Raw genomic sequence first — 25,382 nt, 5'->3', positions numbered from 1 at the left:
ATGATGCTCCCCTTGTTCCTGCTCCTCTTTGTGGGGCTCCCACGTGTGGAATCCAATTTTACCAACGTGACCAAAGTTGTTCCAGCTACTTGTAAGTATCATCTCTTCTGAGACATGGAGGGCATATGGATTCTCCTAGAGTTGCCCGGGGTCCCAGGAGGACGTGGCAGGAATTTGGCCATCTGAGCTAGCTGTGGTGTGCATTGTCAGTGTTGTTGGGGAGAATTGAGGGCCAATTGGGCTGTGTTCGTGTGCAGGGGAGAGAAAGGAGGAAGGATGGCTTCCCTCAAAGAGCAGCTGACCAGGAGACCTGAGGGGAAGCTTGGAGGTGACCCTGCCCATTAGGGACAGCAAGAGAGGACAGCAGTGTCCAAGGAAATCCAGGAACATGCTGGCTTCTTAGGGGAGCGTCCAGACTTCCTTGGAGAGGCAGGCCCCTCTGCAGAGCTCATGGTCCCCGCATGTCTTCCTGAGAAGAGGGAAAGCTCCTAGGTTGGCCTGGCTTCCTTCCTGGGAGCAGGTCTTGGCCAGACTGGGACTGCACTGAGACCAAGCTGTGCAGGCTCAGGCAAGTCTTTGGGAGAGAGGGCAGGGCCAGCTACTGCATGGGGGAAGACGAGATGGTAATGGGTGGAAGGATACGTTGGGGCAGGAGCCCAATGCTTGCTCTCCCTCCCTCAGGGACCTTCAATGTGCAGTGCCATGAATGTGTGGCTGAAAACACGTTTGATTGCCCGAATCTCAGGACGTGCTTATACGACCATAGACGCTGTATGACCGTAGCGGCACGTAAGTTTCCCTGTGCTCTTTTCACACCTGTGTTCCATCGTCTTATTTGAGCTGTTTCGGGAGTGGAGTCTGTATGGTTTTCTTTCTGCACCCTGACCTACTTCCTTCTCCTGGTATCTCCCCACCCTGAGGACTTATTCCCAGGTCCTGCCATGCCTCACGTAGGGCACTGTGCACCAGCTTGTGCAGTCATCTGTGGAGAGGGGGAGCAGAGTCCACACCTGCCGTGTCTTCAACGGTAGGAATGTTGCTGGACCTACAGGTCTCTTGCTTGGGTCTCCTTGCTCATGTATGTAGATACCTCAGTGTAGCCTGGTTGATCGTCATTTGAATTCTGGTCATGTGCTGGGTGTGGGACGGGTGGGGGAGTTGTCCAGCTGTCCAAGTCCGAGCAGCAGATGTGCTGACCCCTCAGGGCCACGCCGGTAACACTGTCACACACAGAATGTGTCAGGGCAAAGCTGGCCCCCCAACGTGCTCTTACTTCTTCCTTGCAGGCCTCTAGTGCTGTGAGGCAGGTGTGCGTCTCCCCAGGGCGTTACTGTGAAGACCCATGTGGCCTGAGGCTCAGGGACCCAGAGGCAGGCAGTCTGTGAGGTTGTGACAGACAGCTGGAGGTCTTGTCTGGGCCCTGTTCAGGACCCTTCCTCTAGTTGCTGTCTCCCCACCTGAGTTTGTTTCTGTAGCTTCAGGTGCCTTTCTGTTTCCCGAGCTGGGTGTAAAGACCTCCAGACTGCCCCTTCTTCACTGGACTGAGTGCCCTCACACTGTGGTGATCTGCTGAGAATCTGGCTTTGTCACCGTGGTGGGCCACTGGTGGGGACCTTGATGGGTTATGTGTTGTCATTTTTCAACTATTGTTGCAAGTGAGACTGGCTGATGCTTTCTGAGGATCTGCATCCCGGTGTGGCTGCATTAGAGCTGGCAAAGGGAGAAACCTGAATGACATTTGTAAGGGTGGAGTGAAGCAGGGACCAGTAGTCTGCGCAGGCATGGTGGCCTTCTACAGCACTTGACCTGGTTTGAGTCAACTTTCTGTCATTGTAGCCTATACCTCACATAATCATAAGGACGCAGGTTTGTTTGGGCTCACAGGTTTATAGGTTTCAGTCTATCACTGTTTGAGCCTGGGGCTGAGCCTCATGGAGCAGGTGGAGGACCAAAACTGCTCACGTCATTGCCAGGAAGTTCATTGTGTGCATGTGCACACAAACATACACACACACACACCATAAAACTAACCATCCACCACCACCACAACAACAATAAAACAAAAAACAAAAACCTAGGAGAAGGAGAAGCCTGTGGCCCCATCAGCCCTTAAAGGGCATGCCCTCTGTGACCTGAAGCACTCCCAGTAGGCCCGACTGCTGAAAGGTTCCCCAGCTTTCCCATTGCACCATGGTGGGGAACAATCCCTTAACACATGGACCTTTGGGAGCCACGTACATTCTAAACTAGAGCAACAGTGGACTGCATCCTCCTTTAGATCTATCCACCTTTCCCATCCACCTTCCCCTGTGCTGGGTCTTTTTTTTTTTTTAATGAGTTTTATTTTGACTCAGGCATTATTAACACAATTAGACATAGCAATGCATTGTTGCTTTTTAAAAATATCTTTATTTATTTATTTTTAAGTGGAGCTGAAGATTAAACCCAGTACCTCACATATGTGAGGCGAGCGCTCTACCACTGAGCCACAACCCCAGTCCCTGTGCTGGGTCTTTTAACCAGTAGCTTCATGGCTCTTGCAAGTACACCAGTGAAGCAGTTTACACATCTCTGCAGGAGACCTCTTGGTATGGGCCTGATAGGGAGGACAGAGGTGTATGGCTTTTGTTATTTTCCTGAGAAGTCTGACTTTCCCACCTGCCTCAGTGGCAGGTGGCTTGGCTCTGGATGGTTTCTCTGATCTTCAGTCGTTTCTCACTTCCTGCTGTCATCTTGGGAACTGTGACAGCTCTGTTTGACATCTGTCCCCATGCTTGTTTAGGGGTTACCCTTATCTAAGTGAACCCGATGGACACTAGGACACAGAATCCTGTGTGAGAGGTTGGTGAGATCTGGGAGTGCATTCTCTCTTCAGGTTATTTGTTGATTTCAGGGGCTTTGTAAGACCAAAAGCAAAAATCACTATATGGGAAAATTTGATTGTCAGAGACTGAGCCTCCACCCACACCATACTTTGGAAGGACACGTAGGTGAATGGAACAGAAGAGAGAACCCAGAAACAGTCCCATACAAATATGCTCAACAGATTTTTGACAAAGGTGCAGAATTCATCAGAAGGGGAATAGTGGCCTCATCACCTGTAGGTTAAAGGCACCTTGACCTAAAATCTTACACTAAACGTAACCCCAAATGAACCATGGGCATCGGTGTAAAAGGCTAAACTCTAAAACATTCAGAGAGAAAATCTTCAGTATCTAGGGTAAGGCAGAGTTTGTAAACTTGATACCAAAGTGTGATCTTTGAAAAGCCACCACCGGGACATTGGCCCTAAACCAATTAGTGTTTTATCATATTATTCACTTTTAAACAGTGCATTATAGTACACATAGTAGTGCAATTTATTTTCACATATTTGTACATGCATAAAATGTAGGGATTTCATCAGTTGCATTCCCCAGAACACTCCTTTACTCTTCTCACTCTCTACTGATCCATTTTTTTCTACTCTCCTGTTCAACCTTCGATTTTTATGAGATCCTTTCTCATATTTTTTTTTTCTTTTTTCTATCTATCTTCCACAAATGAGAGAAAACATAGGATCCTTGACTTTCTGAGTTTGGCTTATTTTGCATAATGCTCTCAAGTTCCATCCATTTTCCTGCAAAATTTTTCTTTATGGCTGAATATATCTCCCTTGTGTGTATATATATACCACATTCATCATTCATTCATTGGTGGACACCTAGGCTGGTTCCATAGTTTGGCTGTTGTGTGAATTGTGCTGCTATAAACACAGGCTTGCATGTATCACTATAGTATGCTGACTTTAATGCTTCAGAACAAATATCAAGGAGCGATATAGCTGTGTTGTGTGGTGCTTTCATTCCTAGACTTTTTAAAGACCTCTGTACTGATTTCCATAGTAGTTGTACTTTTCACCACACTATCACTTATTGTTGTTTGTATTCTTGATGACTGCCATTCTGACTGGAGTGAGAGGAAGTCTCAGTGTAGTTTTGATTTGCATGCCCCTATTTGCTAGAGATGTTGAGAATTTTTTCATGTTTATTGGCCTTTTGTATTTCTTCTTTGGAGAAGTGTCTGTTTAATTCATTTTCCCACTCATTGATTGGGCTGTTTTTCTCTTGTGAGGTTTTTTGAGTTCTTTACATATTCTAGATATTAACTCTCTGTCAGAAGAGGAGTCAGCCAAGGTTTCTCCTATTCTGTAGATTCTTTCTTCATGCTCTAGTTGCCTTTGCTGTGCAAAAGCTTTCGAATTTGATACCATCCCATTTATTAATCCTGGGTATTCCTTCTAGCTTTAGGAGTCCTATTGAGGAAGTCCAAGCCTGCATCCACCTATACAGGTGTGTTGATCTTATGTTCTCTTCTAGGAGTTGCGTGGTTTGGGGTCTGATTCCTAGGTCTGTGATCCATTTTGAGTTGACTTCTGTGCAGGGTGAGCAATAGGGATCCATTCTCATTCTTCTACATATGTATGACCAGTTTTATCAGCACCATTTGAGAAAAGTCTCCAATCTGTTTTAGGCACCTTTGTGAAGGGTCAGATGATGATATCTGTGTGGGTTTGTCTGTGTCTTCTGTTCTGTTGTTCTGTGTGTCTGTTTTTATGCCAGTACCATGCTGTTTTTGTTACTATAGCTCTTTAGTATAATTTGAAGTCAGATATTTGATGCCTCTAGCCTGGATCTTATTGCTCAGAATTGCTTTGGCTACTCTGAGTCTTTTATTCTTCTAAAGGAATTTTATGACTTTTCACCCCTAGTTCTGTGAAGAAAGTCATTATATTTTGAAGGGAATTGCACTGAATGTGTAGAATGTTTTCAATAATATGGCCACTTTAACAATATTACTGCTGCCTATTCATGAACACTCAAGTCTTTCCATCTTCTAAAGTTTTACTCAGTTTCTTTCTTCAGTGTTCCATATTTTTTTTTGAGAGAGAGAGAGAGAATTTTTGAATATTGTTTTTTAGTTTTCAGTGGACACAATGTCTTTATTTTATTTTTATGTGGTTCTGAGGATCGAACCCAGCGCCCTGTGCATGCCAGGCGAGCGCCCTACCGCTTAAGCCACATCCCCAGCCCAGTGTTCCATATTTTTATTGTAGAGGTCTTTCACCTCTTTAGTTAGGTTATTCCTAGGTATTTTATTTTTTGTGACTACTGCTGATGGAATTGTTTTCTTGGTCTGTCTCAGTAGGTTCATTATTGGATTATAGAAAAGTCATTGATTTTTTAACTTATGCTCTCTGTTTTAAAGTAAATATTTTTATTAATTTTTGTTCAGATTCTTTTTAGTTATATAAAACATTGGGATACATAATCACAAACACCTGGAATATAATTTGCTCTAATTCAGTCCTCAGCACTTCCTTCCTCCACCTCCCTCCTCCCTCCTCCTCCCTCCTGCTCCCCTGATTTTTGTATGCTGATATTGTATTGTGCTCCTTTGCTGAATTGATCAGCTCTAAATGTCTTCAGGTGGAGATTTTTGGGTCTTCCAAATATAGGATCATGTCATCAGCAAACAGAGGTAATTTGACTTCTTCTTTTCCTATTTGTATCCCTTTAATTTCTTTCTCTTGCCTGATTGCTCTGGCTGAAGTTTCAAGGACTATGTTGCATAGGATGGTGAGAGTGGACATCCTTGTCTTGTTCCTGATTTTATAGGAAATGCTTTCAGTTATTCTCCATTCAGTGTTCTGTTGGCTTTAGGTTTTCCTTATATAGGTTTTGTGAAAACAACAAGATTTCTTCTATCCGTGGTCTCATCAGTTCTTCTTTAACATATACACATGTTAAGTTTTCTTTGAGAGCATCATGTGATTTTTGTCCTTAATTCTATTTAGATGATTAATTACACATATTGATTTGCATATGAGGGACCAAACTTTCATTGCTGGGACGAAACCAACTTGATCATGGTCATTTTTTTTCTTTTGTTAATTAGAGCTTTATGACTATACATAGTAGTTGAATTCATCCTGACAAACTCATACATGCATGAAAATTGATTTCAATTCATTAGCCCCTGTTTTCCTTCCCATCCTTCCCTGCTTCTTCCTCTGCTCTACTAGATTCCTTTTGCTTGTCTATTAATTTGTATTTAATTGGTTCTTTCTGTAATCTTATTATTTCCTCCCCCTTTTAAAATTTTACTCTAACTTCCACATATGAGAGAAAACATCAACCTTTGAGTTTCTGAGCTTGGCTAATTTCATTTAACAGTCTCCATTTCCACCCATAAATGGAGACTGTTAAATGAAATTAGCCAAGCTCAGAAAAATTCATTCTTTTTAACAGCTAAGTAGAACTCCATGGAGACTGTTAAATGAAATTAGCCAAGCTCAAAAAATTTTATTCTTTTTAACAGCTGAGTAGAACTCCATTATGTGTGTGTATACATGCATGTGCACACACACACAATTTCTTATTCCATTGCTCTATTGACGAGCGTCACAAATTTAGCTGTTGTGAATTGTGCTGCTATAAACATTGATGTGGCTGTGTCACTGTAGTATGTCGGTTTTAGATCTTTCTGAGAGAATACCCAGGAGGGGAATAGCTGGGTCCTATGGTGGTTCCATCCCTAGGTTTTGGAGGGATCTCCAAACTGCTTTGCAGAGTGTTTGCATTAGTCCGTAGTCCCACCAACAATGGGCAAGTGTTCCTTTCTCTCACCACGTAGCCAGTATTTATTGTTGTTTGTATTTTTGATCCTTGCCATTCTGCTTGGAGTGAGATGGAATCTTAATGTAGTTTTGATTTGCATTTCCCTGATTGCTAGACATGTTGACATATTTTCATGTGTTTATTGATTTCTGTTTAGTTCTTTTGCCCATTTATTGATTGGGTTATTTGCTTTTTTAGTGCTAAGGTTTTTTAGTTCTTTGTATATTCTGTATATTAATCCCCTATCAGAGGAGTAGCTGGCCAAGATTTTCTCCCATTCTATAGGCTCTCTCTTCATGCTCTTGTTTCCTTAGCTGTGCAAAAGATTTTTAGTTTAAGGCTATTCCACTTATTGATTGTTGATTTTACTTCTTGTGCTTTTGGGGGTCTTAAGAAGTCTGTGCCACCACTGATATGATGGCATGTTGACCCTGTGTTTTCTTCTAGCAGTTGTAAGATTTCTGATATAATTCCCAAGTCTTTGACCCATTTCAATTTGAGTTTTGTGCAGGGTGAAAGAGGTTTAACTTCATTTTCCTGTGTTTAGCTCTCCAGTTATCCCAGCACCTTTTGTTAAAAGGCTATCTTTTCTCCAAGATATGTTTTTGGTACCTTTGTCAAATATCAGATGGGTATAGATTTGTACTACAGTTCTGTAATACAATTTCAGATCAAGAATTGTGATGCCTCCTGCTTCACTTTTCTTGCTTAGTATTGCTTTGGCCATTCTGGGTCTCTTATTCTTCCAAACAAATTTAAGAGTTGTTTTTTTCTAATTCTGAAAAAAGAATGTATTTTGTCAGAAATTGCATTGAATCTGTGTATTGCTTTTGGTAGTATGGCCATTTTGATAATACTAATTCTGCCTATCCAAGAACATGGGATGTCATTCCATTTTCTAAGGTCATTTTCAATTTTTTTCTTTGGTGTTCTGTAATGTTGATTACAGAGCTCTTTTACCTCCTCTGTTGAGTTTTTTTTTTGAGATAGCTGTGAATTGGATAGTTTTCCTGATTTCTTCCTTGATTGAATCATTGTTGGAGTATAGGAAAGCTATTGATTTATGGGTGTTGATCTTCTCTCTTGTTACTTTGCTAAATTCATTTGTAAGCTCTAGAAGTTTTCTCTTGGATTTTTTTTTTTTTTTGGATCTTCTACATATAGGATCATATCATCAGCAAACAAGAGAGTTTGATTTCTTCTTTTCCTATTTGAATCTCATTAATTTTCCTTTTCTTGCCTGATTGCTCTGGCTAATATTTAAGGACTGTATTGAATAGGAGTGGTAAGAGTGTACAGCCCTGCCTTATTCCTGAATCTAGTAGAAATGCTTTTAGTTTTTCTCCATTTAGTATGATATTGGGTTTGTCATAAATGGCCTTTACAATGTTGAGGTAAGTTCCTCTGATCTCTAGCTTCTCCAGCATTTTTAACACGAGTGAGTATTGAATCCATTCATATCACAGGCCTTTTTTGCATCTATAGAGATGATCATGCAATTTTTGTTCTTAATTCTGTTTGATGAATCACATTACTGTTTCGCCTATGATGAATCAACTTTGCATTCCTGGAATGAAACCCACATCATCATGGTGTATTAGTTTCTTCATGCTAATATTTTATTTAGGGTTTTTGCATCTAAGTTCATCAGGGATATTGGTCTATAGTTTTTTTCCTTGATGTGTCTTTGTCTGGTTTTGGTAACAGGGTTATCCAACCTTGATAAAACGTATTTGGGAATGTTCCCTCTCTTTCTTTTTCCTGAAATAATTTGAGAAAGACATGTTAGTTCTTCTATAAAGATCTGGTAAAACTCAGCTGAGAAACTATCAGATCCAGGCTATCAGATCCTTTTGGAAGGTTTCTAATTGCTATTTCAATCTCATTACTTAATATTGTTTTATCTAGCATTTATGTATCTTCCTGGCAGGTCATATGTGTCTAAAAATATGTCCATGTCTTCCAGATTTTCCAGTTTATTGAAGTGTAAATTTTCAAAATAGAATCTGATAACCCTCTGGATTTCAAAGGGTTCTCAAATACCTCCCTTTTCATCTCTCATCTTGATTTGCTTCTTAACTTTTCTTTTGGTTAATTTGGTTAAGGGTTTGCCAATTTTATCATTTCAAAGAACTAACTCTTCATTACATTGATCCTGTGTATTTTTTTGGTTATTCTCAATTTCATTGATATTTTTTCTGATGATCTTAATTTTTACCTATCTTCTACTGGTTTAGGGGTTAGTTTGCTCTTCTTTTTCTAAGCTGGGGCATAAGCTTATTTATTTGGGGTCTCTCTGATTTTTTAATGTAGACATTCATTGCTATAAATTTGCCTCTTAGAACTGCTTTCATATTGTCACAGAAATTTTGATATGTTGTGCCTTTGTTCTCATTTATTTCTAAGAATTTCTTGATTTCTATTATCATTTCTTCTTTGGTACACTCTTCATTTAAGAGAGTATTGTTCAATTTCCATGAGTTTAACAACGTGGTTTCTATTTTTCTTCCTGTTGATTTTCAGTTTCATTCCATTATGATCTGATAGCATACATGGGTATATCATTTTTTTATATTTGCTAAGATTTGATTTGTGGCTTAGAATATGATCTGTTTTGGAAAAAGTTCCATGCAGAGCTGAGAAGGTAAATTCAGCTGTTTCAGGGTGGAATATTCTGTAGATGTCCATTAGGTCCATTTGATTCATAGTACTATTTAGGTTGAAGATATCTTTGCTGACTTTTTGTTTTGATGGCCTGTCTGTTGATAATGAGTATATTTAAATCCCCAGTATTATTGTTTTGGGGCTCTATGTGGAATTTAATATCATGAAGTATATTTTCCATGTATCTGGGTGCATTGACATTTGGGTAGTAAATGTTTACTCTGGTAATATCTTCTTGTTGGATTGTTCCCTTTACTAGGATGTAATGTCCTTTGTCTCTTCTGATTAATATTTTTTTGGTACTGGGAATTGAATCCAGGGGCCCTTAACCACTGAGCCATATCCATAACTTTTTAAAAAATATTTTGTCTTGAGACAGGGTCTTGCTGAGTTGCTTAGGGCCTCACTAAGATGCTGAGGCTGGCTTTGAACTTGCAGTCCTCCTGCCTCAGTCTTCCAAGTCTCTGGGATTACAGGCATGTGCCACCATGCCATGCTTCTTCTAATTAATTTTTGCTTGAAATCTACTTTTTAAGATATTAGAATAGGTATTCCTGCTTGATTCATTGGACCAGATGCCTGGAATATTTTTTGCCATCCTTTTACCTTCTGCATGTAGGTGTCTCATTTGGGTCTCTTATAAATAGCATATATAGCTGAATTTTTTTTTTGATCCATTGTGCTATTCTGTGTCTTTTATTGGGGAGTTGAGGCCACTGGCATTCAGTGTTAGTATGGATATATGTTTGTGGTTTCCTGCCATTTTTTTTTGCTATATTTTTATCGTGTCTTACTTCTTAATGGATCATTATTCTATTGATCTTCCCCTGTTTGTGGGATTTGGGGATTGTTTTTTCATTCCTCTGTGTGAAATTTATCTTTGAGTATTCTTTGTAGTGATGGTTTGGTGTTCATGAATTCTTTTAGTTTATTTTTGTTGTGGAATGTTTTTTTAAAATTTCCCCCTTGAATTTGAAACTGAGTTTTGCTGGGTATACTAACCTTGGATGACAGTTGTTTTCATTTAGGATTTGGAATATCTCATTCCAGGCTCTCCTTAATATTAGGATCTAAGTAGAGAAATCAGAAGTGAGTCTTGTTGGTTTGCCTCTAAATGTGACCTGTTGTTTTTCCCTTGGAGCCTTTAATATTCTTTCCTTGTTTTCTATGTTAGGCATTTTTATTATGATATGTCTCAGCAAGCTTCTCATTGGGTAGGTCGCTTTGGGGTCCTGTAAGCCTTGTATGTAGATGTCTATCTCATTTCTGTTTTCTGTAACTATCTCCTTGAAAATGTTCTTTATGCCTTTAGTTTGTATCTCCATGTTCTTTTCTATCCCAGTGATTCTCAGATTTGTTCTTTTAAGGTTATCCCAGACTCTTGTATTCTGATCATGCTCTATAATTTTTTCTCCTTTGCTGCTTTCTGAGTATTCCAGATCATCTAGCCTGTCTTCAGTGCCTGAAGTTCTGTCTTCAAGAGCAGAGGTTCTATTTTTTATATCATCTAGTCTGTTATGGATACTTTCAAGTGAGTTTGTCATTTGATTGATCTTGTCTTTAATTTCTAGGAGTTCTGCTTGGTTTCTTTCAGTTTTTCTATTTATTAAAACAGTCTTTCATCTCCTGTAATCACTCTCTTAATTTCTTCCTTAGATGTTCTTTGTTCATCAGTTTTTTTATAATCTTTCTCTGGGTTTTTGTCTACCTCACTCTCAGTGGATTCCTTTGTTGAGGGATCGTGGATTTTGGGGGGAGATATTTTTGCCTGTTTTTTCATGTTTTCAGAGGTATTGGTCTTGCACGTCAATTGAAGTGGTTTCTTCTACTTTATTTTTTAGGGCACAGTTTTCAGTTGCTAAAGTGTCCTAGGGTGATCTGGATTAAGATCTCCTCATAGGTATAGTGTCCACAGCCTTTGTGTTATTTTACTCTTTTTCTGTCGTAGCAATGGATATCCATAGGTGGGACCTGAGAGCCCACCCTAAGCTGTTTCCACTTGGGGCTCATTTGTAAGTTGCGTTTTTGTCTCTTCTGTTCTTTGTATTAAAGTATTGCTGAAGATTGAATGTCATTAATTTGTGTGTGGAGCAAGGGCACTGTCTTTGGGTTGAGTTTAGTGCAGCAGCAGAGTTTTTTTAAAATTTTTATTTATTTATTTATTTTTTAGTCATACATGACAGTAGAATGCATTTTGATATACAATACATACATGGAATATACATACATCAATCATATTGTCTATTCTATTCTGCCAGCAGCAGAGTTTCTACCCTGTGAATTTGTAGTGTCCCTGCAGGTTTCCAGTACCTCACAGATTAGGGGAAAACAAATAATAGCAACAATCAATGCAAATAATATACAGAATTAAATTAAATACTTGGTTCCTGCTATGACATCTACAATGTTAATTGACACAGACACACACACACACACACACACACACAAAAAAAAAAAAACCCTCAGAAATGTAGGGTCAGCAGTTGCCATTAATAAAAACAATAAGTAACCATTCATTATATCTGGCATTAAATCAAACAGTAGGTGTCAAGTATGGCATCCACAGCAGTAATAATTGCAACGATATTAATGGTTGGGGCAGATGGTATATAAACCAATTAGTTCTAAAAGATGATAAGAATACAGTTAATTAAGAGAAAAGAAAATTTTATGGGAAGTTAGAAAAGAGTTTATAGTTTCAAAAAGTGAACAGAGAAAATGCAAAAGAGGTGTAGGTATGATAGTTCTTAAAGGAGAAGGAGGAAAAAATAGAAGTAAAAAAATGAAACGAAGAGTGAAAGAGAGAACAATAGAATTTGGCTGTTAGCAGAAGAAAAGAGAAACGAGAGAAACAGACAAATTAAAATCAATACAAAACAGTACCAAAATATACTAATCAAAACCCCCAATCCTCAAAAGACAAAGCAAGGAAAAATAACTACATTTAAAAAATGCTACAAATGAGCGAAAAAGAAACAAATATGTATAGTGTACATGTCCATGAATCAAATCAGCACAAAACACACACACATACACAAAAGGGAAAAAGATTCATAATGAAAAATTAAGGAATTTCTTCAGCATAGTCAGTGAGCATATATGTTCACTGTGTCCAACTGTCTTTCTTTCCTTCTTCTTGAGCTGTCTACTAAGCACGAGAATTAAGGGCCAAGGGTTGTTAAACCCTTCCTCTTTTTGTGTTGCTAGCCAAGTGGCCAGTTGAAGTTAAAAATTCTCAGCTTCCCTTCTCACCAGTATGAGGTAGGATGGGGTGGGAAGTACTGTCAGCTGGAGTTTTGTCTGCGCAGACCAGGTGATGCACTCCCAAGGCAGAGCTGCTGCAGAGTTCTGTGAGTGGATTCCCTTAGGTGGGGCTCAGGTCTAATCAGGCCTGGGGGGCAGTTTGTTGGGTGGTGATTGATCTTGAGAGATTAGATCAGCACACTTCTAAGGGCTGCAGTTGCTGATGTCTGCTGGGAATCTGGATCCCAGGAGTCTCCCCAGGATTCTGCTTGTGGAGTAGAGGAGCAAATCTTTTACCCTCTCTGCTGCCTAAGAACAGCCATTCCAGGCTTTCCAGGCATAGTTCCAGAGCATGTTCACATCCATCCATTTGAATTTCCCATCTGCTTCAGCTGGTTCTAGAGCCACCAGACTCAAAATGGGAAGCAGGCCAGGATCCCCTTTGGTTTTCTGACTTGAATCTCTCTGGATAAAATATTCTTTGTGCCTGTTGTGCTCTTGTTCTGCTAAGTGCAGCCTAGGTCATGCAACAGGTACTTGTTAGGACCCTGTAGTTAGCTGTCTTGCCTCAGTTAGTCCTGTGGCAGCAGCTGCAAGATGGTGCCTGCCTCAGCTCTCCAGGGCCTGTTGGAAACACAGGGTGCTTTTCATGCACCAGTGGATGATGCAGCCTCTGGATCAGCCAAGGACAGACTACTTTTCTGATCTCAGGATTTTCCGTACTAAATCTGTCCATTGTGTTTCTGGCATTCTCACTCCCTCTGTGCTGATCCAGCGCTGCTGTTGCAACTAGGTTGGCTTCAGTGTATTCTCTCTTCTTTGTTTAATGTATCCAGATTGGTGAGCCTTCAAGACACTCTGACTATCCATTATTGAGTTTTAGTGAAATCCCTCTTTCACCTGACTCATAGAGAAGCAGTATTCCTGCTTGCCGCCCCCGACCTGCATGGGCAGCTGAACTTAAGGTTGCTCATGTGAATTTCCTGGGACACCAAATAAAACACAGACACACGCTTTACCTTTAAATCAAGCTTCAGGAACGGCTCCTCCGCTCTCGACCTCAAGCTCCCCAAATGGGAGAGTGAGGAAAGTCACAAGAGGTTGGCAAGAGAGAGGGCACGTTCGGAAGTGAGCTTTTATTGGGGGGGACCCTCATTCTTAGAAAGTTCCATCTAAAAAAGGTCAGGAGGGGCAGGGTCACAAGGACAGATGAGTGTAATTTGACCCAAGGGGCTGCAGGATGGCACACCTACACCTGAAGACACATCCTCTACCTCCAAGATGGGGACAGTGTCCAGGTCACTAAGAAAGTAGATGGACAGAGCCTCTCCACTCATGGGAAGGAGAATGTGAATCATTCAGTGAGACATCTTCCCACATATTCCCCCTTTTTTCTTTGAAAAAGTAGATGATTGGTCACTTTTTTGAGTCCCTGAATCCTTGTTTTGAAGGCTCACCATCCTATAATTACAATACAAGAGAGAATAATACAAGAATATACCATGCAGAATGCTTAAGAATGTTTCCAGGGTTAAAGCCATTCAGTTCTCTCAGTATTTGATCAGCTAAAGAAGTTGGATCCGAAAAATCAGTCTTACTTTTTTGTATAACTTGAATATGATGATGGAGCTCCAAAAGATCCAAGCTGTTGTTATTATTTTGCCAAATACCCAACAAATGGTTTTTAATCTTCTCCCAATCCCGTTGGGAAGCATTGTATTTGGCAGCAGTAATACACACATACTTATAGCTAGCGTGACTTTTAAGTCTTTCCTTGAATTTCAAAGCAGAAAGTTCATTACCAATATTTATGACAGTAGCCTCTAAGGCATTTAGCTTAGTCTCAATCCTTTCATCAATATTTATTTGATTATGAAGAGCATTGGAAGTATTCTGAGCCAAATTATTAAGAAAATTTGCATGTTGAATATTTTGAGATATGGCCACTGAAGCTGTGACTGTTGAAGCAATAAAAGAAACCAAGGCAACATTTGCCACTATTGAGTCCAAGAGCACGTTTAGGTCTCGCTAGCTGGGCATGTATTTGTTTTAAGACTTGAAAACCAGTTATCAGTGTACCATGGTTCTGAAATATTAGTTGGTAATAAGACAAAAGAGTTACTTTTACTTTATTGTATCTGGTGGTACAGTTAGTTAAATTACATTTACTACATGTTACAAGATAGCTATCATCTTTCCATTTAACTTTTACATTTCTAGTAATTAAAACATAAGGAGATTGAACTCAGGCTCATAAGCCATAGCAAGAACCTTCCTTACAGTTCTTGCCTACAGAGTCTGGTAAAGGTTTGTCAGTAAAATGTAGGCATTCTGAGGCAGCAGTTAAGTGCCAAACATCTTTCTGAATGCCACCTTCGCAGAAGGTCAAGATGTTGCTAACAAATCCTCCAGGATTCATGAAATTACTCTTGTGCAACTGCCTTTTGTCAATTTTAATAGACTAGTCCAAAATATACCCACTATTTCTAGACACCTTATGTTGTACTGGAAAATTATTTATACAATCCATCACTTAGGAAAGGTGCCAATTTCTATCGCAGAATGGTTAGGACAAGAGGTATTCGTGGACGTTCTGCTGAGATGACTGGTTTGTTATGAGAAAGTCCCATTTTAATAACTGATCTGATATAAGGTTTTGAGTCTCCATTAACAGTACCATTAATTGGTCTAGGTCTCCGAACTGCTGTCTTTTCCTCAAGTGACACTTTTAGACAATCAGCATATTTATCATGGGACCAACACAAAGGTAATTAGGCACTATAGCCAGAATAATTAAATCTAGTCACATGACTGGGAGTAATATGAGTGTCTGTAAATCCTCCCATCATGTATGTGTCATTAGTAAATACTGGGATGGATTCTCCAGACGACACTGTTGGGTGTACTAGAGGTGGATCTGGAAAATATAGTCCAATAAGTTTCTCCCTGATTCTCTTTTACCTGACAGCTCAACAGAGCTATTATAGCAGCAAGCATCATCATTGGAGATTAACTTTTCCTTGCTGTTGAATCATTCATGTAGCCTGCAGTTGTCAATTTCTTCAGGTCCTTCCATGAGATAAGCTTCCTCATTCAGTTTCTTGGGGTCATCACTCTTCTCTTCTTCCAAGGTTTCTTCTTTTTGAGGGAAGGCTTCTTTGGGTCAATCTTCAGGCGTTTGAATCTTGGTTCTACGTCCTCCATGCCTGATGGCGTGTTTAGGTACCCGAATAGGATGAAAAGCACCTTCTGGAAAAATACAAGCATGACCTCTACCCCACGTAGTCACTGGATATGGTCCTTTCCATTGACCAGTCTGTAAGTCCTTCCACCAAACTCAGCCTAAAGGGCCTGTTGCTGTAGAAGACATGTCGCTTAGTTGCAGTGTGACCTTCTGAGTCACAATATGGAAAATTTAAAACAAACAGCATGATTGAGATTATTTTGGGGAGTCATAGTCCTATCTCCCCCTTTTAGTTTTTGTAATTGTAGCTTAATAGATAAATGAGCTTGTTCTACAATGGCTTGACTTTGAGGGTTGTAAGGAATACCTGTTTTATGGTCAGTATAAACTCTTGGCAAAATTGTTGAAAGGAAGAGCTTACATAAGCCGGTGCCTTATCAGTTTTAATCTGTAAAGGACATCCTTATACTACAAAGGCAGCTAAACAATGAGAAATAACATATTGAATATTTTCTTTTGCACGGGCTGTAGCAAAGCTAAATCTAGAGTAAGTATCTACAATTATATGTACGTAACATTGTTTACCAAATTAATGAATGTGAGTTACATCCATATGCCATAATTGATTTGGTTTGATCCACAGGGATTTACCCCAGATGGTAAAGATGGAGTGTGTATAACACACTGGGGGTAGTGACGTACAATTTGATAAGCTTGTTCTCTGGTAATATTAAGTTTTTTATGTAAGCTAGAAGCATTTTGATGATGTAAAGAATGCGAAGCTTGTGCACAGTCATACAAAGATATTTGCTGACAAACAGCAACCAATTTATCAATCTTATCATTACTTCATGTTAGGAGCCCTGGAAGATTAGTGTGGGCCCATATATGACCTATAAAACATGGGTGCTTTCACATTTATACCGTTCTTTGTAGGGTATGAACAAATTGAATAACTCTTGTGATTATGTATATCCATTAATTGAAGTTTCAATATTTTTCTTAATCCCTACTGCATATAAGCTGTCAGAATAAATATTATAGGGCTCATTTGCAAAATGACTTAAAGCACAAATGAGAGCTTATGGTTCTGCTCGTTGGGCAGAAGCATATGAGGTTTGTATTACCTCTATATGAACATGCCTATAAAAACCTGCTTTAGGGCTGGGGATGTGGCTCAAGTGGTAACACGCTTGCCTGGCATGCGCAGGGTGCTGGGTTCGATCCTCAGCACCACATAAAAATAAAATAAAGATGTTGTGTCAGGCTGGGGTTGTGGCTCAGAGGTACAGTGCTTGCCTAGCACATGCAAGCCCTGGGTTCGATTCTCAGCACCACATAAAAAAATAAAATAAATAAAATAAAAAGTCTTGTGTTCAACTACAACTAAAAAATAAAATTAAAAAAGATGTGTCCACTAAAAACTGAAAAATAAATATTAAAAAATTCTCTCTCTCTCTCTCCTCTCTCCTCTCTCTCTCTCACCTCTCTTTCTCTCTCAAAAAAATGTTTTTTGGAAAATAAACAAACAAACCTGCTTTACCTGAACTTGAGCCATCAGTGAATTCTATTAGTGCACCATTTATTGGTTGTGCACATATAATCCTTGGGAAAATAAATGGTGTTATTAATATAAATTGAATAATTTTATCATGAGGATAATGATTCTCTGACCAGAAAAATCAGCAAAAGCTACTTGCCATAAATTAGAAGTTTGAAAGAGCTAGTCATTTTGTTGAGCAAAAAAATGGAATGATTATAATATTAGGTTCTGATCCAAATAGCTGTAAAACTCTTGTTCTGCCCTTTATCACTAATTGAGCAACAAAATCATGAAAAGGAGTTAGTGACTTTTGAGGAGAGTGAGTTAAATGAATTCACTCAATGACTCCCAGTGTTTGCCATATTGCTGCTGTAGGAGCATGAGCAGTTGGAAATATCAACAAATATATAGGCTCTTGAGAATTAGTAAGCTGAGCATTTTTAATAGCAATTTCAACTTTCCTTAAAGCTGTTCTTGCCCCTGCTTTGAACTGATGAGAAGAACTTGGAGAAGGATCTCCATGTAATATCTGGAAGAAAGTTAGCTTTAAAGATGGCTTCAGCCAATTAATATCTCTTAATAATTTTTGAAAATAATTAAGATTGTTTAGCTCCTTGACTCTTATTTGTAAGTTTTGAGGATGGATTGTATGTCCTTCAATCATATAACCTAGATATTGAAAAGGAGATGTCCTTTGCACCTTCTGAGGTGCAATGCACAAATCCATTGCTGTGAGTGAAGTCTCTAAAAGGGCAAAAAAATTTTAAAAGTACCTCTGAATTAGCATGAGCTAAAAGTATGTCATCCATAAAAATGAATAATATATGCATCAGGGAATTTTTCCCTCACAGGCATGATAGCCTGTGCCACAAAATTCTGACATAGGGTAGGACTGTTACACATTCCCTGAGGCAGCACTTTCCAGCAATATCTTTTAACTAGTTCTTTAAAATTAATTGCTGGGACACTAAAGGCAAACTTTTTACAGTCATCTGGGTGCAAAGGTATAGAGAAAAAACAGTCTTTTAGATCTACTACTATCAAATTATAATCTAAAGGAATAGCTGTAGGAGAAGGAAGCCCAGATTGTGTTGCTCCCATGGGCTCTATAACACGGTTAATAGCTCTGAGATCTTGTAATAATCTCCAATTACTAGATTTTTTCTTAATTACAAAGATGGGTGTGTTCCAAAGGCTGAGCGTAGGCTCTAAATGACCAGCTTGAAGCTGTTCTTCAACTAACATATGAGCTATTTTAAGTTTTCCCATGTTAAGGGCCATTGACTAACTCATTAATTTTCTATGCTGTTTTTTTTTTGTGTGTGTGGGGGGGGTCGGAAAAAAGGTCAGGGCCCCTACCAAAAATTTTGGCTGAGTGCATTAATTAATCTCTGTCAAGGAGATTGGATCATAAGTAAGTATTTGTCCTTTAAGTTTCTCTCTGTTTCCCTAGGAGTAGATCCTTGAGTAAGTTCCTCAAATGACCTGATAGAATTTGAAGTTAGTAATAATAATCCCAAGCTGCTTAGAATACCTGTACCTCATAGGTTCACTGGTAATGTGTCCAAAACATGAGGCTTAAAGATTCCAGTGTTACCATCTCTGTCTTCCCAGTGAAAATAGATACTGGGCACTCTGGGCAGGTTGAGAGATCTGCCCTATGCCTTCTAAATTGGCTGGTGCAGTATGTAAAGGCCAGTTTTGGGGCCAAAATCGGCGAGATAAACAGATTTATCTGCCCCAGTATCTGTGATTCCTCGAAATTTTTTAAGATTGATTTTAAGTTCCAGTAGGGGGTGCTCCTTCCAGATTAATTGAGCCCAATATACTTAGTCCGGGGGACCTGGAAGTTGAGGTTGTAAGTGGGCTGTCCGCGGAACAACAGGGTAAAAGTACTAAATGTCTTTAGTAGAGAGCCGGATAGCATATTCTGATTCTACAGTGACTGTTAGCTCATCTCTAAAATCTGGATCAACAACTCCTGGTATTACTTGGATTCCCTCTTTAAAACTAACTTGTGCCAAAATTAGGCCTATAGTACCTGGGGGTAATGGCCCACGGATTCCAGTAGGAACTTGCTGTGGTATCATTTGAGGTGTTAAATCTGTTACCATGGCTGGCCGTACTGTCTGGGTGGAGCTGACTGGTAATAATGACCATCCGCCATGGTGGGTTGTGATGATGTCAAAGCCTGCGACTCTAGCTCTTCCTCTCCACCGATTATTTGGTGGTCCTGGGGTAGGCCTATATTCCATTTTTTGGCCCTGAAGAAGGCGGAAGTGAAGTCAGAAATGGAAGCAGGTCACTGTCATATCTGTTCCCATTCCCCCTTGCCATGAAGCTTTTTGTTCTGTAATGCCACTGGCGTGAACCAGGAAAGGTTTCTGCTCTGTTGTGAGCCAAATGCCCAGTCCTACCACGATTAAAACACTGCCCATGGGAATGGCGTCTCTGGGATTAGAGCTGAAGTACCTGCTTTAAAGTCAAGGTGAGTGTAAAACCTTGTAATTGTGTGGGACCAACATCTGCACAAAGGCGAATGAATTCTGAGACAGTCCCTTTTTTTTTTCAATGAGGTGGGAGGATGTCTTGACAAACTTTATTGGCATTTTAAAATGCTAGCTGTGTAACTATGAATTCGGAAGCATTTGAATCTCTGATTGACCTGTTAGCTGCCTTGTATAGGCACGCTACAAAATTGGAGAATTGTTCTTCCAGGCTTTGTTTTATCTGATTGAAAGCTAAACTCGTTTGATCTCGGGAAGAAATTTAAAGCCAAGCCTTTTTGGCACATGCAGTGATCTGATCACAAATGGCTAAATCATAATTTAACTGTCTCTCTAGGTCCGTTATCATTTCTAAGGGAGCTTCAAGATTTTGTCTCTTGTTTCTTTGAGCCTGTTTGGTACAATAATCAGTCCAGTGGGACCACCAGAGGAGATAATCACCCCCAGAAAGGCAAGCATTTGCCATTGAAATTCAATCTTTTAGGAGTAAAGGCTCCTGGCATAACGAATTGAGTAGGCTTTGTAAAAATGACGAGTTAGGGCCACAGGTACCGCAAGCATTTTTGAGTTTTTTTAGAGTCTTAAAGGGAACTACAGCATGCACGTGGACATGCGGTTTTGTTTGTTAATCTGTTCAAAGACTGGAAAAAGCTGAAAACCTGTAATGTCTTTCCCCACTTCCTGTGCTCTTCTAAGGCCACATTGTAGTGGCGTAAGCATGGCAACCACCAGGTCAGAGTAATGATAGAACCTCGTTCTCCTGGAGGAGAGCGTCTGAATTTGGATGGCGGAAGCCGGCCCAGCTAAATGTAATTTAGCAAAGCCCTCCCCAGGTCGTCCTTACCTGTAGACTGAGTCCCCTCAGACTGTGACTCTTTTCTTCGTCTGTATATTCCTGTCTGTCTTGGTTCTCTCCATTTTGAATTTGCCTCCCAGAAATCCGATGGGGGGAAAATTGTGCTCTATATGTGTAATAAGAATTCCAATGCATTCTGCTGTCGTGTATTTTAAAAAAATAAAATCAGTTTAAAAAATTCGATCTGGGCTAGTCTCTTCTCTGGAACACGCCCCTTGGCACTCCTCTAAAGCTGCTGACTCTTGTCTGGCTCAGCGGAGACTGAGCTTTTGATTTTAGATCTTGCCCTGATGCAGCTTGTCTGCGACTGGAGAGTTGGAGGCTAAGCGAAATTTGACTCTGTCCTCAATCCCGGTAGGAAAAGACAGCACCACTTCAAAGCAGCCTTGGGCTGTTTCTCCTGCTCCAGACTCATAACTTCTCTCTGAAGCCATTTCAACAAGTCTTGGGGACCACTGGTCCTGATCTAGGTCATCAAAGAGACACATTACTAATGCAGTCCACCTTTTGAACACTCTCTATCGTACTTTTATTCAGTTGGCAGAGAGACACCCTTTATATAGTTTTCTACCTAGTTTCTCCCAAGTACATAAATCCGGTACTACTTGTTGACCGTTTTCAGGAACTGGACTAGCTGGGTCCTTTTGATTTGCTTTCCTCTCCCATTGGTTATTGTCTCCAGAATTGTTAAATACATTTCTTTATCTGAAGTCATGGAACTGCCCATGATAATTCTTTAATGTCCTTGGCTCTGAAACTGTCTGCTTCCTCTGTGACCCTTCAAAAATTCAAGGTAAATTAAATTTCTATAGCGCACTCTCTCTCAGTCATCCTGGAAATTCACCACCAAGCGGTCCCTCATTCTGGTGCCATCTTCTGCCCCCGACCTGCATGGGCAGCTGAACTTAAGGTTGCTCATGTGAATTTCCTGGGACACCAAATAAAACACACATACTTTACCTTTAAATCAAGCTTCAGGAAGGCTCCTCCGCTCTCTACCTCAAGCTCCCCAAATGGTAGAGTGAGGAAAGTCAGGAGAGGCTGGCAAGAGAGAGAGGGCTCGTTTGGAAGTGAGCTTTTATTGGGGGGACACTCATTCTTAGAAAGTTCCATCCAAAAAGGTCAGGAGGGGCAGGGTCACAATGACAGGTGAGTGTAATTCCACCCAAGGGGCTGCAGGACGGCACTCCTACACATGAAGACACATCCTCTACCTCTAAGATGGGGACATGTCCAGGTCACTACAAAAGTAGATGGACAGAGCCTCTCCACCCACTGGAAGGAGAATGCCAGTCATTCAGTGAGACAGCTTCCCACGCCCACTGCTTGAATCTTAGCCCAGGAGCAACAAGGAATAGCCTCCTCTAGCCTGACATCTTTTATTTCAGATCATGGTGATTTTTAATGCAGATTGGAAATATTTTAAAGAGGATTTTTCTATCTAGGTTGATTGGGATATTTTTCTTTAGTTTTAGTGTTCTTATCTGATTTTTCACCTGGGGATTCTTGAAGGAGGTCTCAGGTGAAGCTTGGATTAGGTAGCTGTGGCTGGCCAAGGTGACAACATTAGTTGTGGGACACCAATGGAATGTGGCATTATGTCCATGCTGCGAGGAGTTTGGTTTTAAGAGCCTATCACCATTTGCATGTGACTGCAGAAGCTTGAAACAGACTTGGGGTATGGGGAAAGAGCTTGTCCTAGAGGGGTCGTACCAACTACAGGAAATCAGAGAAAGGACAGATAAACAGGCTGTCCTGCTAATAGTTGAGAGGTTGTTGAAAGGTTGTTTACCATCTAGGGTGTTGGGTTCATTATCTTTATTCACCAAAGAATTGAAGAACAGGACACAGAGATAGCAAGCAAGCAGTAGGTTTATTGCAAAAGTGATGGTAACAGAGAGAGGAGGGCTCCGGAGCCCCGGGGTACAGTGGGGGAGTTTTGACTTGTTCTTTTTATGGTCTCTGGAATATCCTCTTCTTTTTGTGGAGGAGGGTTACTAGGGATTGAACTCAGGGGCATTTGACCACTGAGCCACATCCCCAGCCCTATTTTATATTTGATTTAGAGACATGGTCTCATTGGGTTGCTAAACACCTTGCTTTTGCTGAGGCTGGCTTTGAATTCACAATCCTCCTGCCTCAGCTTCCTGAGCCACTGGGATTACAGGTGTGCACCACTGCTCCCAGCTTCTCCCTCTTCTTATCCCCTATCCAAGCTCTCCTCATTATTATTTATTGGTTCCCCCATGTCCATATGTCTGTTTTAGTTTTTCTATTGGATCTGCTGCTTAAGCGCACAAGTATAGAAGTGTCTGTCTGGGTCCCCCACTTTCATCATTTGGGAAGTTGACCTCCTGGGAAGACACTCTGCATGCTCCTTTAGGCTGGTCCTGCCCCTGACTTTCTCACTCACCATCTTGCCCTGGCTGCCTGTGCCTTTCTACATCTCCCTCAAGGTCGCCAGGATATAACTATAAAATGACTTCTGGCTCTACTTAATTTCTAAGAGCTCTAGAACACTTAAGACAAAAAATGAGCAGAATGTTTCATTTGTATATCTACATGACAAAGTGCCAAGATGCCATATGGAGGGCTAGGGTAGACACAAAGATGACAGCATGGACAGAAAAATATCTTTAGAGGAAGTTGTTTTCAACCCTCTTGTGGACTAGAAATTCTCTTTGTCACAAATTCTAGGCAATGGAATGTTGGAACATTTGGGAATGTATGGAGCTAGTCATGTTGAATATTCTGTGTTTACAGTCAGAACATGAAAAACCAATGATTTCCATCACCACTTTTTTTTTTTTCCAGGTGTGAGCCCTCGTTTATTACTTGTTTACAAGAACTGTACTTGGAATTGCACATTTGTATATGCTGCTGAACAACCTCCGGAAACTCCAAGAAGAGTGTTCCCTAATCAATTCTATTTTGCTAATTGTTGTAATGGTATGTCTTGCAACTCTGGAGGACCTACCAACGTAGAAAGAGACTTTTTACCTCCACAGATAATTGAGGAGGACTTTGTAGAGGAGTCTGCATATTTGGGGAAACCAAAATTTTTCCTGAGCTTTGCTTCCATCATCGTCAGTAATACACTGACTTGAGATGGCCTCTTGGAGGTCCATTCATCTTCCCCTATTGCTCAGAATGCTGCTGTTCTCTCTTGGAGACGCTGATGTGTCAGGCCTCCCATTGGCCCCTTCATGCCTTGTTGTAAGAGCAAAATAAAGGAAAATGCTGTTGGTTGGAAACGTGCCGGAATGCTGGTTTCCCTGCATGTCCTCAGGTTCTGCAGTGAGGCTGCTGCTCTTTTCTGCCTCCCTGCAAATTCAGAATTCCTCTGTGGTTTCATCAGGTGAGCTGCTTTTGTTCCTGTAGGCACTTCTTATGCTCCGTAACTTTAGTGAGATGTAATCACACCATGCAACCCACCAATTCTGTGTAGAATTGAGGAATGTTTTGTACATTCACAGATTTACCAGTCATCACCACAGTCCAGTTTGGAACACTTATGTGACCTCAAAAATAAACACTGAAGCTGGGTGCAGTGGCACTCACCTGTAATCCCAGTAATTCGGAAGGCTGAGGCAGGAGGATTGCAAGTTAAAAGCCAGCCTTAGCAACGGGGAGGCACTTTAACAACTCACTGAGACCCTGTCTCTAAATAAAATACAAAATAGGACTGGGGATATGCCTCAGTGGTCGAGTGCTCCTGAGTTCAATCCCTGGTTTCTCCTCCCCCGCCAAAAAATAAATAAACCCAAGACCCCATTACCCACCCAGGCCACCACTGCTGCCTGTTTTCTCTCTATGGGTTTCCAATCCTGACATGTGCTAGTAATGGAGTTATACGATGTGTAATTTTTTTGTCACTGACCTCTTCTCCTTAGCATAATGCTTTCAGGGTTCACCCATGTAGATGTGTTAGTTGTTTATTTTTATGCCCAAATCATGTTTAATTGGATGACTGCCACACATATTTTGTGAATTCCTTCATCAGCTGATGGACACTGGAGTTTTCGCACCTCTGAAAAGTGTAATGCTGCCATTAACAGCTGTGGTAGCTTTCTGGTGTGACTCACCTTCAGGTTTCTGGATAGGCCTTGTTGCCTTTTTGAATGTAGCCTTTATGTTGGGCGTGAAGTGTCATCTCCTGGTTTCAATTTGCATTTCTCACATCACTAATGATATTGAGCATCTTTTCAGGTGCTTACTGTTCATTGCCTGTCCTCAGGAGAGGAATTCTGTGTAAACCCTTTGCCATTTAACCACGTGATTCTCTTACACCTGCATTGTAGGAGTAGTTTCTCCATCCATCATAGTGATCCCTCACCAGGTATGTAATTTGCAAAGACTGCACCATTGTAGGTTGTCTTTTCAACTTACTGAATGTCCTCTGAAGCCCATATGCTTTCAAATTTTGTGAAGTGTATGTCATCTATTTTTTCTGTTGCTGCTCATATTCTTTGCCAAATGCAAGGTCATGAAGGATCACCTCTGTTTCCTTTTAAGGCCTTTGCAGTGCCCACTCATAGTTAGGGTTTTGGTCCATCATGAGTTAATTTTCACATATGCCTGAAGTAAGGTTCCCATGGCATTCTTTTTCATGTAGTTTTACAGTTGTTCTAATGGTATTTGTTGAAATCCTATTCTATTCCCATTGCCCCAATGTATGGTCTCGACACCTTTGTTCAAAATTCATTGTCTGGAGACAAACAGTGGT

The 25,382-nt window shown here is 40.5% G+C and overlaps 1 protein-coding gene across 1 annotated transcript; it reads left to right on the top strand.

Annotated features, from left to right (window-relative positions):
• On the top strand, nucleotides 1–23,763 carry Gml (glycosylphosphatidylinositol anchored molecule like). The gene is made up of 3 exons (XM_076835791.1): nucleotides 1–91; nucleotides 682–789; nucleotides 23,471–23,763. The coding sequence occupies exons 1-3, from the start codon at nucleotides 1–3 to the stop codon at nucleotides 23,761–23,763; spliced, it is 492 nt and encodes a 163-aa protein (XP_076691906.1).
• Nucleotides 23,764–25,382: the final 1,619 nt, after the last annotated feature.

Source organism: Callospermophilus lateralis, chromosome 16, assembly GCF_048772815.1.
Source record: "Callospermophilus lateralis isolate mCalLat2 chromosome 16, mCalLat2.hap1, whole genome shotgun sequence".
Lineage (NCBI taxonomy): Eukaryota > Metazoa > Chordata > Mammalia > Rodentia > Sciuridae > Callospermophilus > Callospermophilus lateralis.
This window is presented reverse-complemented; position numbering and strand designations above follow the sequence as displayed.

Bases quoted from the DNA above. Each gene is read 5' to 3' on its own strand.
- Gml (XM_076835791.1), top strand. From the start codon at position 1: ATGATGCTCCCCTTGTTCCTGCTCCTCTTTGTGGGGCTCCCACGTGTG. The intron at 92-681 runs GTAAGTATCATC...TCCCTCCCTCAG, and splicing joins CAAAGTTGTTCCAGCTACTT to GGACCTTCAATGTGCAGTGC. The intron at 790-23,470 runs GTAAGTTTCCCT...TTTTTTTTCCAG, and splicing joins CTGTATGACCGTAGCGGCAC to GTGTGAGCCCTCGTTTATTA.